At 35.9% G+C, this 15,934-nt stretch overlaps 1 protein-coding gene across 2 annotated transcripts in view; it reads left to right on the forward strand.

The window, feature by feature from the left end:
• The window catches only part of LOC150100391 (calcitonin gene-related peptide type 1 receptor-like), a 135,630-nt gene that overhangs the window by 100,237 nt on the left and 19,459 nt on the right, over positions 1 to 15,934 (forward strand). For both annotated transcript variants that reach the window (XM_090402758.1, XM_090402757.1), the window contains exons 8-11: positions 1,494 to 1,644; positions 1,953 to 2,103; positions 12,376 to 12,436; positions 14,790 to 14,856. In XM_090402758.1, coding sequence (XP_090258884.1) covers positions 1,494 to 1,644; positions 1,953 to 2,103; positions 12,376 to 12,436; positions 14,790 to 14,856 — 430 coding nt within the window. The remainder of the gene's footprint in view (positions 1 to 1,493; positions 1,645 to 1,952; positions 2,104 to 12,375; positions 12,437 to 14,789; positions 14,857 to 15,934) is intronic.

Here is a 15,934-nt window from a genome sequence, read left to right on the forward strand (position 1 = left end):
AATTACAAATATCATAGAAACTTTTTTTTTCCTTTATGAATATTTCCGTAAACCTTTACGTTCATCACAGTTAATGCTGTGTCATAACTTCATTGAAGCCATAACTTCATTATAGAATGAAAACTGAACACTACGCGTCATCATCTAAACTTGAGTGCAATGTTGATTTATGGTGGAGGAAGATGAGCATGTATTTCGTGCTCATTTTTCTCTGCCAACTGCGTAAAGCCTAAATTATTAACCCTAAAGATAGATAGGACATGCTCCCTATCTGCAGTATTAACAATTTTGCTTGTGTTAATTTTAAAAAAAAAGTGTGCCATAGTGCACGTGTTCTTATAAAGCGTTCAGGTATCTTTCTATTGACGCATCTGCCATAAATCATGAAAATCAGAAAAGTGTAAGAAGTATCTTTTCTGCGTCCTTCGACGTGTTTATTCTGAATAGCCATTCATCTTCGCCCCGCTGTCGTGTCGGGACAATTTCCTACGGTAAGAATTAATGGTCGAAAAAAGTATTAAAGGATCCGGTGACTCTGAACAACGAGGAAAAAAGTTTAGCATCTTTAATTACTAGTTTGTAAATAAATAAAAAATGAGCTTAATTTTGGATTTTTAAAAGTTTCGCATTGCTGACAGAAAAATCAGTGATTTTTTAATCAAGTTTTAGATATAAATTTAAGTATCAACGTTTTTTATGAAACTGCCTCAAATTAAAATTAAAAAAAACATTTGTTTTACGTGGTGTTAAAAAAACAGGCTATAATAGCCATAAAAATAATAATTTCTTTTACGTACTTATGAATTATCCACATGATTTGCATATAACACATTATAAAATGATTGGTGAAATTGGACTCAATATGGTGGAGAAAAAAACCTACGTTTTCAGTAAGGTTGTTGTGAACATAATTTTACTCATTTACTGGAGAACTATCGAGATTCAGGTTTGCATTCCCCGAAAAAATTGTCGGATCTTGAAGGATCCTGTTTATGTACTAAGACATGACCATTTTGTTCTAGTTTGAAACCTATTTGGGTAAGTTTTCTATTATTCATCCGGGGGCGTTGCTCTTACTGGATTGGTTGGCCGAGTGGTTAGCATGTTTGCTCTCCAGCCAAGAAGCTACGGGTTCAAATCCCGCCTTGGGCATGGATGTTTGCGATTGTCCTGCAAACTTTGTGTGGAAAGGGAATCTGCGACCCTCCCACTTACTCTAGTAGACGACATCATTGCCAAAACCATGTGAGTTACGGCAGTAACCATACGGCGTCTATGAATGTCGAATGTGAAATTTATATACATATATTATTCATCCTCGATATTTCGATCCAGTAGAAATTATTTGGTTCTAAGACAGTTTAATTTACTCATAGGTAGCATTTAAGCAGTCACTTGCATGCGAGTGTTTGCTGAAATGCGATTTTGAGTTTTAAATCCTCATCGGTTATCTTGAGCACCAATAGTGAAGTAGCGATGATTGATCCTTTCAGGCAGTTGCAAGTGCACCGGATCACGATGCATAAAAATCTCTTCTTCTCTCTGCTTCTGAATGGAATCTTTGTGATCGTGTTCAAGGCCACTGTCATTCTGGACGAGCTGGAAAATGCTGGAAACAGAAGAACCATCCTGGAAGACAGCGGGGTAAGTAAGAAGTCTTATCTATTATAAAATATAATAAAGGAAGGTATAACTGAGTGTACTTATTCTGTAAGATATAATTGTTTAAATTAATAAGTCTAACACAATCTTTAAGAAACGGCTCCAGAATTTATCGATCTTTTGCTGTTGTTACTCCACTTAAACCTAATTTGGATTGCACTGATACACTCAAGGTTTCAGAGTATTTGCTGTTGATAAGTGATTAGAATTCTGTGCAAAATAAATTGTTATTCTGGAAATCAGTACAGTTTAATCCACTTTATTCCTGCTGTTTTTCAATACTTTTTCAGCCTGGCTGCAAGGTGATGTTCATTTTGACCAAATACTCTCGCATGACCACCTACATGTGGATGTTCTGCGAAGGGTTTTATCTTCACATGCTGATCGCCGCAGCTTTTGCAGAACAGAAGAATTTAACCATGTTTTATGTAATTGGATGGGGTAAGTGCTAGAATTATTCTGTCTATTTGGAATGTTTTCATCGGCAAACTAATGATCACTGTTTTCCTCCTAATGATTGAGGATGTTGCTTATCGATCGAAACATAGTTTAGTAGTGTTCCAATAAAAAAAATAATAAATTGTATTTCACTTTTTGATAAATGTTTAGAATTTTTTCTTTATTTGCGGTATACCTTGAAAGACTAACAGGTTATGCAAGGGTCCTTCCAGAACAATATAAATTAAATAAATCAATTGACGAAAGAAGATAAGCACTTCAAAAATCAGTCACCAGAGGGCAGTGTAGCTGTATTCTTTTATTATAACAACTTTTTCTTTGATTTTGCTACCGGTAGCACACACATAAGGATCTCTTTGTGCATTAGATTGCTATCCTTCTTGACAATTATCAAAATAAGATTTCATACGAAACTATTTTAAAGGAACAAACAAGATTTTATTCTGAATGTTGTAAGTTAGAAAGATTCTGGATGTATGCATCTCAGCTATCCAATCTGCATTCCTTTCGCCGAAGTCCTACGTAATGGATTCACTGATGCGACAGCATTCGTTCGGTTCGTTTGAGTGTTCTTTTTATTGGTGGAACATGATGTAAACACGATGTTGGTGTACTCTTGCTTCGCAAAAGTGTAATGGAGCTAACATGGGAAGACATCTGAGTAAAGGAAATGGTTTCTTCCTTGAAGTAGCTATTTTCCTTAATTCGCAAATGTAGCGTCAGTCTATTTGCTAAAAGAAAAATCTCTGCTTTCGTGAAACTTTACACTTCCCTCTATCATATGATGTTTGATTTGTCACGATTCTAAAAGTAGTTTTAGAAATATAGCATTTATAATTGTTCACGTCTAAAAGTGCACTTTCGAAAAAAAGACCAGGGAATCTTCTAGAGCGATGTATCTGCGCCTTCAAATAGTCTTATCTGTTGGACTAAAGAAACATACAGCATTAAAACACACACACACACACACTTTTTGGTAATCATAAGAACGTGAGGTGTTGAAACTCAGCGTACCAGAAAGCTGAAATAGAAATATCTACTCTAAGATGACTGATGCAAACAGGCTTGTAATGTGGAAGCCTTGTAAGGATACAAATGCACAAAACATTGCAGCACCTTTGGGGTATTAAAATGTTATTTAATGACTGTTGCTAAATAAAGAAAATGACACGACTATTAGTGCTAAATTACGTTCACTGTTCGTGAATATCTAGAGGAAACAAAGTATCTGAAAAAGGATAAAATATAGGGGAAAAAACAAAGAAAATATCTAGAGAATGTTGGAGGGTAGATCTACCGCGTGAGTCATTCGATCAGTGAAGTTACTGGTGTAGTGAAAAATATGGTAGTTAATATCCGATTTGAAAGAAAAAAAATTAAAACTGCAAAAGTTAGATAGTGTTAAAAGGCTTTCCCTACTCCCTATAAGGGAATAAAAGGCGATTTTTTTTTTCCCTCAAGGTATTCTGTTCTCAAACTTCCTATAAACGTGACGGACAGACAGACATGAAGCTCATAAGCGCGCTTCGCTTACCATTTCGTCTAATAAAATGTTATATACTTGAATAAAAGAGAGAATAGAATACAAAATATTATTTAGTACAAATAACAGTTCCACTTGTACTGAATAATCTTCATGTACAGTTTATTTCGGTGACTATTTGAAGACCCGATTACAAGGGCAAGCTGACCTGTCCTCTGACGATGTTACTCGTAAAAACTCCAAGGGATGAGATGCAAGTGATTGAGCTCAGCGTCCGCTATCAGTTTTCGTCCACTGCCGCCACATCTATCTCTTCAGGCTTCGAAAGAGTGCATTGTGAGCACGGCAGATAATTTATTACTTTCACTTTATCACCGTCTACCCGCGTATTACAGTAATAAATGTGTTTAGTGGCAGTTTTTTTCCATTAATTTTCTCTCTCCACATGTCTGCAGGGGTTAGAATCCAATCACTTGGATTCTGAACAACTTCCTTCCTTATAAAAGCACAAATTCGATAAAAAAAAAAATCCCGAATATTCCAGTAGGAACAATAAATCACTATCTTTCTTTGGTTATTTCTCACTGAGGTGTACTTTATTGTAAGGAAATCTGGACACCTTCAACACTATGGTTGCACGTAACATAGGTCTGATTTCCTTGAGTTAGAAAGGCTGATCAGCTGTCAGCCTTTTCTTGATCGAACTCCAGTTGCTTCCTGTCAAACGTGAATTATGTGAAACGTGCACTTCTTCTCAAAGACGTACTTGCTCGCTTTTAAAGTATTTCTTTGCTAAAGCAATGCTTAGCACGTAATAAAAATACGGGATGTAAACTGTCATAGCTAATAAACAAAATCATATTTTAATAGCGATAAAATGTTTTGCTTAGTAGACGCATTAGTTAGCACTATTTAAATGTTATCAGATGGACAGAATGTGTAATTTTATGCGTAAAAGTTATATTTTCGTCCGTTTTAACTTTGTCATATGGCGAAAAAAATACATCACTCAACTTTAGAATTACCTGCAATGTTATGCAGATATTTTAAGTTCTAACCTATCTTTGTCTTAAAGATAAATATTGAATATTAATTTTATTTAATAAATATTAAAAAAATTTAAATTTCTGAGTATAACTTCTCCTACGTCGAAGTAATTTTTCTCGGTAGTTTCAATGTACTTTAATAAATTACGCATTTTCTTTACTTTCAATCCACTCGAATGGAAGAGCTGTCAAAGCATTCACTGTCATGTTTTCGTAGGCAAATAGCACTATCTACTTTTCCTACTTCTAGGAAAAAGTAGATAGTGCTTCTGAGTTATAAGACAGTTATTAATGTTCTTCCGAGTTATAAGACAGTTATCAACTTTCTCATGGACATTTCAGATCGCAATTCTTACATTCATCTTCAGCCTTTTGTTGTCCAGGGCTAACACTACAAACAGAAAGAATATCACTTATGTTAGTAAACTGCTCATTGGTTTGTCGACATCATTACGTAATCGTTGATTAATCAGAGATGTTCATTCATCATTATTGATCAATGAACATCTTCTACTTGTGTGTGAAATTATCACTATAGAATTTAATATTTTATTATAAATAATAATGTAACTTATATTTCACTTTAAATTTAAATTTTATTTTTTAAATAATTGATACGTTCTAATTATTTTTAAAAAATGCTTTATACACCTGTAAATGTTTAATATCATAATATTACAATTTTAATAAAAAGTAGTTGAGTATGTTCTATTTTTGGTTTAATAGAATCGTATTTCTCCGTACCTTCCACATGAAAAATGGCTGATGTGATTCCTATACATAAGCCAGGCAGAGACCCACACTTACCGCAGAATTATCGTCCAATCAGTCCCATCTCCAATCTGGGTAAGGTTGCAGAGAAGGTCATCCTCTCACGATTCCAAACCTCAGTAAATGGCCTAAACATCCTCCCTAAAGAACAGTTTGGATTTCGACAACACCATATAGTACTACCCAGCAAATCCACAGAATTGTGGAATATATCACCACCAGCTACAACTGGCGCCAGTGCACAGGAGCGGTATTCCTAGACCTATCTAAAGCATTTGACAAAATCTGGCATTTTGGACTCCTGCACAAACTTATCTCAGCCGGTATCTCACTAAAATGGTTCATCTAATCCGTTCATATCTTCAGAATAGATCAATGCAAGTTAAAATTAACGGTTCTACATCGTCCCAGCGCCATATCTTTGCTGGAGTGCCGCAGGGATCTCTACAGGCTCCATTGCTGTTTTCTGTATACATGTCAGACATCCCACACAATCCGATGACTTCCATTTTAGCACTGTATGCGGACGATACGGCAATACTACCCAGATCTCTCAGACCCCACTTCGTTACCAGAAAGCTTCAAGAAAATCTTCTAAAGCTGGAGGGTTGGTTCTCCAAGTGGAGATTAGAAGTCAACCCCCTGAAAAGCTCAGCGGTTCTCTTCTCAAAAAGGCCAATGTTTCCTGCAGGAGATATATTACTATTCAATACTAAAATTCCCTGGCAGAAAGAAACAAATTACCTGGGTGTGATTCTCGACAAAAAGCTATCTTTCAACCAACATATCAAGTCTGCATGTGCAAAAGCATCTAAAGCCATAGCTCAGATCTACCCGCTAATTAATAGAAATAGCAAACTTAGCAACAGAATCAAATTGCAGCTATACCAGATGACGATGCGTCCTATAATCACCTATGCCTCTCCAGCCTGGAGCCACACCTCTAATACTAACATTATTAAGATACAGCGAGTGCAGAACAAGTGCTTGAGAATGATTTTGAACGCCCCGTGGTATGTTAGAAACAGCCAACTCCACAGAGACACAAATATTCCCTATATTCTGTCTTATCTACAATCCTTAGCTTCCAAATTTTTTCTAAAGACGTCCACACATCCCAACGATTTGGTTCAACAAGCTGCAGCATACGAGCCAACGGACATATTTAAATATAGAAGACCAAAAACTATATTAGCCTCCTATAGCGATACATAATCCCCATGCCCATTCAGGGCGAGCAAACTGCTCGTAAATTTTACCCTCACTGTAACCACGACAGATAGCGGGGAATATGAAAAGCATTTTGCTTCACCCTTAAAGAATAATTGTCAATTGTCAATTTCTCCTTAGTTGATGGTTCGTTCTTCGAACAGTTCTCGCAAAGTTAAATAAGCATATAAAGAAATCCATAATTTTCTCCTTTAACTTTTGAGATTCTCTGACGGTCTAAATTTATAATGTTATGCTGTACCATTATTGTTTATGGATTGGAAAAATGTTTATCTTTTCATCTAGCATATTATCTTCTGCTATAATATGTTGTGCAACAAATATTAGCGCTAAACATCCAGGATTTTAAAAGAAGAATAAAAAGCAGATGAATTCTGAAACCGATTAGTTTTCGAGAAGTGCTTCCCTTCAGGTAGCACTTCTCGTTATCTCTGGTTGTCAGATCCCCTCAAGTCCCATTGATTTTCATCTAACAACAAATTGCGTCTTCAGCTGGTAAACACCCGATAGAAGGAAGAAAGTAGCGTGCCTACAGCCGCGTGTGTTTATCATCAATAAATCATAAGGTTAAAACCACGTTTTTTAAAAGCGACCAGAGTATCGGCTTGCAGCTGTGAGCGGAATCGTCTGGAGAAAATTCCGATATCTTTTGGCTGATGGGGGTGGTAAGATGGCGGTGATGGTAATGGGATGGAGGCCAAGAAACCTGATGCAAATAGCGGTCATGCTACTTCTAAACGGAAAAATAAATTGCTCTTAAGTGAATAATGCTTCAGAGTTTACTGGCAATCAAAACTTCCCCGTCATTTTTAAGAGAGTTAAATGTTTCAAAAGACTACTTCCAAAAGAACAGAAATGGAAAATATTGTGCAGATTGAAATACCATAACACTGTAATTTTGAAGTTTCCCAAATTAAAAGCCATTGTTTAGGTTAAAATTTTTCCTTTAAATTCTACTACACAATATATTGCTGTTTAGTCAATGAGTATCCATAAATTGTCTTAAAGATAAATATTGAATATTAATTTTATTTAATAAATATTTAAAAAGTTTAAAAATGAATTAATAAATATTAATCTTTACTATGAATTGCGTTTTGAAATAACTACGTTATATAAACGAAACCGCTTGTGAACTAATTTCCAAACTAGTGAATTTTGAATGTGCCTTTAAATGTTTATAGTTCTTTTTCATAAATAATTATAAAAGTAAGTTAGATATTTGAATTTTCATATATTTTAGAAATATTTATATTTTAAAGAATAAAATTAATACATATTAATACACCATTTAGTTTAAATAATAAAGTAAGTATTAAAGAACTTTAGAATTACTAAAGGTGATCACGATCCATTTATTTGCGAGAGTTGGAGAGAATCGACCGTGAGATACGGTGATTAATACCTTTGGAGGGTAATGGATGGCAATGCTGTAGCCAATGAAGTTCTAACTGAGGCTCGGCTATTGCTGTTACCCTCTTGCCATGATCAGAGCTTTAATTGCCCGATAACATCTTATCCTTACACAGTCCTCTACAAATAACGGGGAAGATGAAAAGCATTCTTGCTTCGCCCCTTTAAGCCAGTCCTTATAAGGAAAGGTGATCACGGATGGAGATGCGGTGATTGATTCATTCAATCCAATTCCCTTGGAGGGTAATGGATGACAATGCTGTAGCCAATGAAGTTCTAACTGAGGCTCGGCTATTGCTGTTACCCTCTTGCCATGATCAGAGCTTTAATTGCCCGATAACATCTTATCCTTACACAGTCCTCTACAAATAACGGGGAAGATGAAAAGCATTCTTGCTTCGCCCCTTTAAGCCAGTCCTTATAAGGAAAGGTGATCACGGATGGAGATGCGGTGATTGATTCATTCAATCCAATTCCCTTGGAGGGTAATGGATGACAATGCTGTAGCCAATGAAGTCCTAACTGAGGCTAGGCTATTGCTGTTACCCTCCTGCCACGATCAGAGCTTTTACCTGATGTGCTGGATATAGCCATTTTCAGGAACACCTCGCACCAATTCCAGTTACAGGTAGTCAATGATCTTAGCTCCGACCACAATCCGGTACTACTAAGCCTAGGCAGGGAAACAGAAATCATCCCCAGGCAGTTCTCCACAAATTTCAGAAAGCTGAACGCTACTCTCCGCAACCTCACAGGACCCGTTCCAACCATCTCCTCATTAAAAGAAATAGATGCAGCGATCAGAAAATTTGAAAGCACAATCCAAGCTGGCCTAGCAGAAGCTTCCACCTTTACCGCTCCAGCTCAATCCAACCTGCTCCCAGAAGAGATTCTAAAGCTCATCCGCAGCAAAAACAGGATCAGACGCAGTTACCATACAACACTATCCCCCCAGGATAGACAAGAGCTAAACGGCAACAAACCTAGTCCGATATGCGTTCAAAGATCACAAGAACCAGCTGTGGAAGAAGCTAAGCTCCTTAAACACCGAAGACAACTCATTGTGGAAAATGACTAAAGCCCTTCGCAGCGACCGCCTCAACATTCAGCCAATCCACGGAGAAAGGGGCATAGCATACAGAGACGACGAGAAAGCAGAAGCCTTCGCGGATGCCCTGGAACTGCAATTCAGCCCAAACTATGCGCATGCGGACTTGCACTTCATTGAAAAAATACACAGGCATGTCCGCTGTGCACTCCATCAAAGCAGCAGCCAAGAAAACATAAGCTATGCTACACCAAAGGAAGTACACCAAATCATCAAAAGCCTCAACAACAGAAAGGCCCCAGGTCCTGACGAGATTTCAAACAAAACCATAAAAACACTTCCCCATAAAACAGTTATGCCTCTAGTGGTTATCTTCAACGCGATGCTAAGACTCAACTACTTCCCCACTCGCTGGAAGCAGGCAGATATAATCCTCATCCAGAAACCAGGAAAAGCACCTCAATTCCCCCAGAACTACAGACCTATCAGCCTCCTATCAAATCTGGGAAAAATCGCGGAAAAGATAATTCTGAACCGCCTACAAAACGAAACGGACAAGATCGACCTAATCCCAAAAGAACAATTCGGATTTGGCAATGGCCACTGCACAACCCAACAGGTCCTCAGACTTATAGAATTCATAACTACTGGAAACAACACACAGGTGCAATCTTCCTGGATGTGGTGAAAGCCTTTGACAAAGTATGGCACAAAGGCCTCATCCACAAATTAATAGCTGCAAAATACCCACTAAACCTCGCCAAAATCATAGAATCCTATCTGAAAGAACGAAAATTTCAAGTTAAGCTACGTGGTCTCAGATCCTCCATGAGAAGCATCACAGCAGGTGTCCCGCAAGGCTCCCTCCTATCGCCGCTACTCTCCAACATTTTCATCTCAGACGTACCAAGCACAGCATCAACCATCATGGCTTTCTATGCCGACGACATGGCAATACTGACCAGATCACTCAAGCCAAACTTAGCCACACAACGACTACAAGACGCAGCAACAAATCTTGAAGAATGGTTTCAGAAATGGAGGATAGATGTCAACGCCGACAAGAGCACGGCCATACTCTTTACAAAAAGGAAAACAACCCACCACGGAGCAGTCACGATGTTCGACACTGATATCCCGTGGCAAAAAGAAGTAAAATACCTGGGAATCAAACTGGATAACCGACTCGGCTTCAACCCCACATCTCACATGCTTGCAACAAAGCCAACTCAGCAATAGCTCAACTCTACCCTCTACTCAACCGAAGAAGCAAAGTCAGCCCAGAAAACAAACTAACAATATACAAAACAATCATCAGACCCATACTAACGTACGGATCGCCGGCATGGAGCCACACCTTCCCCAGCAACATCAAAAGACTACAGGTACTACAAAATAAATGCCTCCGAATGATCTTCGACGCCCTGTGGTTTGTTAGGAATGCTCTCCTCCACCAAGACGGAAACATGCCAGACATACCTTCGTATCTCAACCAGATTGCTGCCAAGTACTTCTCCCAGGCATCACTCAATCCCAACCAACTCATTCGTGATTCATCAAATTATGATGAAAACGACAGATGGAGACACAAACGCCCGAAAGCAGCTCTGATCATCGCTTCAAACGATTCTACACGGCCCTAATTCGGGCGAGCCTGGCGCTCAAAAATTTCTCATTATTGATAATCACAATCTAGCGATGAAGGGATAAAAATCCAAGGGATTGATGTCTATCTCGCCATTAAAGTTAACAATTAAATAAAATGATGGGAAAAATTAATCGACCGTGAGATGCGGTGATTAATACCCTTGGAGGGTAATGGATGGCAATGCTGTAGCCAATGAAGTTCTAACTGAGGCTCGGATATTGCTGTTACCCTCAAGCCATGATCAGAGCTTTATATAGCACAAAAACACTTTCTCCTTACACTGTCCTCTACAGATAACGGGGAAGATGAAAAGCATTCTTGCTTCGCCCCTTTAAGCCAGTCCTTTTAAGGACTTAAGGACTCAAATGGTGGACGGCGAATAACATCGACCATGAGATGCGGTGATTAATACCCTTGGAGGGTTAATGGATGGCAATGCTGTAGCCAATGAAGTTCTAACTGAGGCTCGGCTATTGCTGTTACCCTCTTGCCATGATCAGAGCTTTAATTGCTCCCTACACTGTCCTCTACAGGTAACGGGGAAGATGAAAAGCATTCTTGCTTCGCCCCTTTAAGCCAGTCCTTATAAGGACTATAAAAGACTAAAATGATATTTTATAAAATATAAAATATTTTAATATGAATAATATATGTAAAATATTTTAATATGAATAATATATGTAAAATATTTTAATATGAATATATAATAAATATATAATATATATAAAATATTTTGTAATATGAATATATAATATATTTTATAAAATATATTATATATTCGTATTCATTTTGTAAAATATAATTTTTATGAAAAACATAAAAATGATATTTTACAAAATATTTTATATTTTACCAAATAAAATTTTATAAAGAATTGGAACGTTAATAACTTAATTAAAATTAATTCTTGGTGAAATTTTGAGCTAGGTTAGTCCATGCATAATTTATTCATTGATATAAGTTCATTGATAATATTTTAAAAATTAAGTTTGCTAATAAAATATTTGGGCTTGACTTGCATCGCAAAGTTCTTTAAATATACAAATATATATACAAATTTAGCTGAATCTAATACGTAATAACTATCTACTTATATATACTATAGTATTTTTTTTATTATTATTAAAATTGCATTTCGGCAGCAAATGTATCTTTATTTCATTAGTGTCTTAACTGTAATATTTGTGGAATTTAAATTTAAAAAAAAAAAAAAATCACGGGTAAATATACAAATACACCCTGAGTAATATCGATTGTGCTATGCCAAATATTATAAACAGCATTACACTATAAATTATGTAATTGAAGTAATTTAGGCCATTTCGCATACCTTTGAAAGCCTCGTTCCCTTAAAGGACTATTTTTTCCATTATTTAGAAAACCTTCTATAAAAGCTATACATCGCCATTATTCTTTCGTCATAATTTACAGTCAGAAATATTCATTAAGACTATTGGCTAAGATTTCAGAACACAGTAATGTTCCCCCTGGCGATAAATACTACAACTATGTGCATTTCGGAATTGGAATAATTCGTTATTCTCTATTAATTTTGTCAAATATTTGAAAGATTAGTAATTCAACTTTCTTTTACTTTTCTCACTTTTATCTCTAGTATTTCCTGTTCTTCCAGTGGGCATCTACGCTATTCTTCGACACACGCTAGCGGATGAACAGTAAGTACAAATAAATTAGCTAAATTTCTTGTTTTTGATGGATATGTCAAAAGTGAATATTTATTCTTTGGGATTGTTTTAAAAATTAATGTATCTTCAAATTATGAAGTGTAATTAATTAACTAATGGGATTTATTTATTTAAATATTTAATTTCCTACTATATATATATATAGTAAGAATATATATATATATATATATTCCTACTATATATATATATATATATATATAGCTCTGATCATGAGAGGAGGGTAACAGCAATAGCCGAGCCTCAGTTAGAACTTCATTGGCTACAGCATTGCCATCCATTACCCTCCAAATATTAATGAAAGCTTGATTTGCTTCCTCAGTCTTAAGAAAAGGCTGATTATATTCCACTAATTCGAGCCCTACCCAAGGGCCTATGAGTTGTGGAAATACTTACTGAAAATTAAAGCTGTGCTGAACAAAGCGGCCTTTTGCAGCTGCCCAATTTTTAATCCATCGAACTCGAGTGCTTCTAGATGTTTTTTCAATGTTTTAGGGATGGCGCCTAAAGCACCTATTATTATGGGAACAATTTTCGTCTTCTTCTGCCAGATTCGTTCAACTTCGATTTGCAAATCACGATATTTTGTAATTTTTCATTTCTTTGTCGTCAATCGGACTATCTTCTGATACTGATGTTTCGATAAACTTTACACCCTTGTTTTCATTTTTTTTTTCAACCACTGTGATATCGAGTGTATTACATTCCAAGCTTTTGTCAGTCTGGACTTTGAAATCCCAAAGTATTTTAGACTTTTCATTCTCAACCACTTTCTGGTGAACTTTATGCTTCCAATAGTCTTTAGATACTTCAAACCCATACTTTTTACATAATGGCAGTGTATTATCTTAGCTACGTTATCACACCTTTTACGGCACACACACACACACACACACACACACACACACACACACACACACACACACACACACACACACACACACACACACACACACACACACACACATATATATAAGGACTGGCTTAAAGGGGCGAACCAAGAATGCTTTTTATCTTCCCCGTTATCTGTAGAGGGCAGTGTAGGGATAAGATGTTACTGAGCTATTAAAGCTCAGATCATGGCAGGAGGGTAACAGCAATAGCCAAGCCTCAGTTAGAACTTCATTGGCTACAGCACTGCCATCCATTACCCTCCGAGGGTATTAATCACCGCATCTTATATATAAGGACTGGCTTAAAGGAGCAAAGCAAGAATGCTTTTCATCTTCCACGTTATCTGTAGAGGACAGTGTAGGGATAAGGTGTTATTGAGCTATTAAAGCTCTGATCATGGCAAGAAGGTAACAGCAATAGCCAAGCCTCAGTTAGAACTTCATTGGCTATAGCATTGCCATCCTTTACCCTCCGAGGGTATTAATCACCGCATCTCACTATCTTCTTAGTTATTTTAATTAATGGCTATTGATTTAAAAAAGGTGTCTATATTTATTGCATAATAGTTTAAGATATACGTAATAATTACTAAATTCTGACTTTTATAGATTTCAAATTTTTCTTTAAATTTTATTTAATATTTTTTATTGAATGTTATCTGAAAAACCATTTTAAATGTATTTGATTCATGTTTTTCTTATAAATATTGACTAGCGCCCTCTAGAGTGGAATTTCCGAAACTTTTTTATTGAAATATCTTTATTTCAATCATGTCTCTGCTTAAAAATATTCCCTTTAATACTTAGTGATATAATATCACGCGGCTTGTTCATTCCACCTTGTATTTTTTTAAAAAACTGTTCTTGTAGTGCCACTGAAGATGGTCTGCTATTTCTAGACAGAAATATTTGGTTAATTAAATATCTTTCTTGTGTTTACGTGCTTATATTATTCAGTCTGAAACTTTTTGTGTACAAAATTTCATCATTCTATTAGTCAGTTCGTTTGAGAGAGATTTTTCAGATCAACCAGTATTTGGCATGTGATGTGCAGATTAACACATAAGAATTCATTACCTAGTTGCAGTTTGTTTACAGCTCGTTCTATTCAATCATTATAACGGTTTGAATGAGATTATAGCCGAGATTGTGAAACAAAATAGTAAATGTAGTGATTATTTCTTAAAAATTGCTTGTGTAGACTGTAGATATTTTAATTAATGGCTATTGATTTAAAAAAGGTGTCTATATTTATTGCAAAATGGTTTAAGATATACGTAATAATTACTAAAATTCTGACTTTTGTAGATTTTAATATTTTTCTTTAAATTTAATTTAATAACTTTTATTGAATATTATTTGAATAATCACTTTAAATGAAGTTTGTTTCATGTTTTTCGCATTATTCACAAAAGTGTCTTTTCTAAATGTAGGTGTTGGGCAGTACCTGTTGAAACCTACGAATGGATAATGAATGCTCCCAATCTGTTAAGCTTAGTGGTAAGTGGAGTTACAAAACTGGTTCTTAAAGCTACTCAGGATATTTAAGTTTGTCGAAATTTTTAAATTTATTTCTAAAAGTATGAATGCCAAAGAGAAGTATCGTCGTGAGTAATTTGCTTTTAGTCCCGTAAACTTTTGTTGCGGTTTTCATTCAGATATTTTTATGTACATAAAACATTTCATTTGGACACAAAATAATAATTTCATTTACGTTCTGGGATTTTCTCAATTATTTGACTCTTTGCATTTACGTTAAGAGTTAGGAGAAAAGCAAAAGCACTCATTGATTCGTAAAGAAAACTGTTTCTCCTATCAGTGATTTGATATGTTGTCGAATTATCTGTAAAATCTGATGTTTAGCTAAAGTGTGATGCTCGCAAACGACGTTGCAACATTCCCTTTTTTATTATTTTTTTCCCTTTTATTTCCGGCTTCTGAAGAGTCATCCTCGATTTGCATGGTTTTCCTTAAGTTTTTTTTTATATCATTATTTTTCTCAGGAAATTCTTGCTCATAATTTTTACTGCAATGACCATTTAGTATATATTTGTTTATCTTTTAGGAAGACATTATTACTCATTCCGATGTAACCTGCCATAATCCAAGTTTAAAGTGTATAAAAATGCCCTTAAATTCTCACCTCACATCTCTGACTTTATGTTTACTTCAAAATTTACAACAAAGTAATATCAAAAGAAAGCTAAGACCACATGCTGCACATACGTACTTCCATCTTTACTTCCTTTGCTGAACTTTTTGTCCCTGTTCTCGGATTACCTTCGTGTTGATAGCTTTTCTATACATTTTTGCCTTTCCAGTCGTCTTCTTGTAAACCTTTTCCATTTTCACTCCATCTTTCCCCTTTTTTCTAGCTACTTATCTTTTTGCCCAGTTAGTTTTGGCATCAAAATTTTCTTTGGGCGTCTTTTATAATTCACATTCCCATATTACCTCAGTCTTTATGTCCACCCAAACGAACACAAGGAATTTACCCACCTAATGCACTGGACTTGGCGACTTCAGCTTTAAATTCTACGACCACTTTCTACATCTGATTAACAATTATCCGTATAGC

The sequence above is a fragment of the Typopeltis vanoorti genome, chromosome 13 (genome assembly GCF_054136105.1).
Source record: "Typopeltis vanoorti isolate ZY-2024b chromosome 13, IOZ_Tvanoo_1.0, whole genome shotgun sequence".
Taxonomy (NCBI): domain Eukaryota; kingdom Metazoa; phylum Arthropoda; class Arachnida; order Uropygi; family Thelyphonidae; genus Typopeltis; species Typopeltis vanoorti.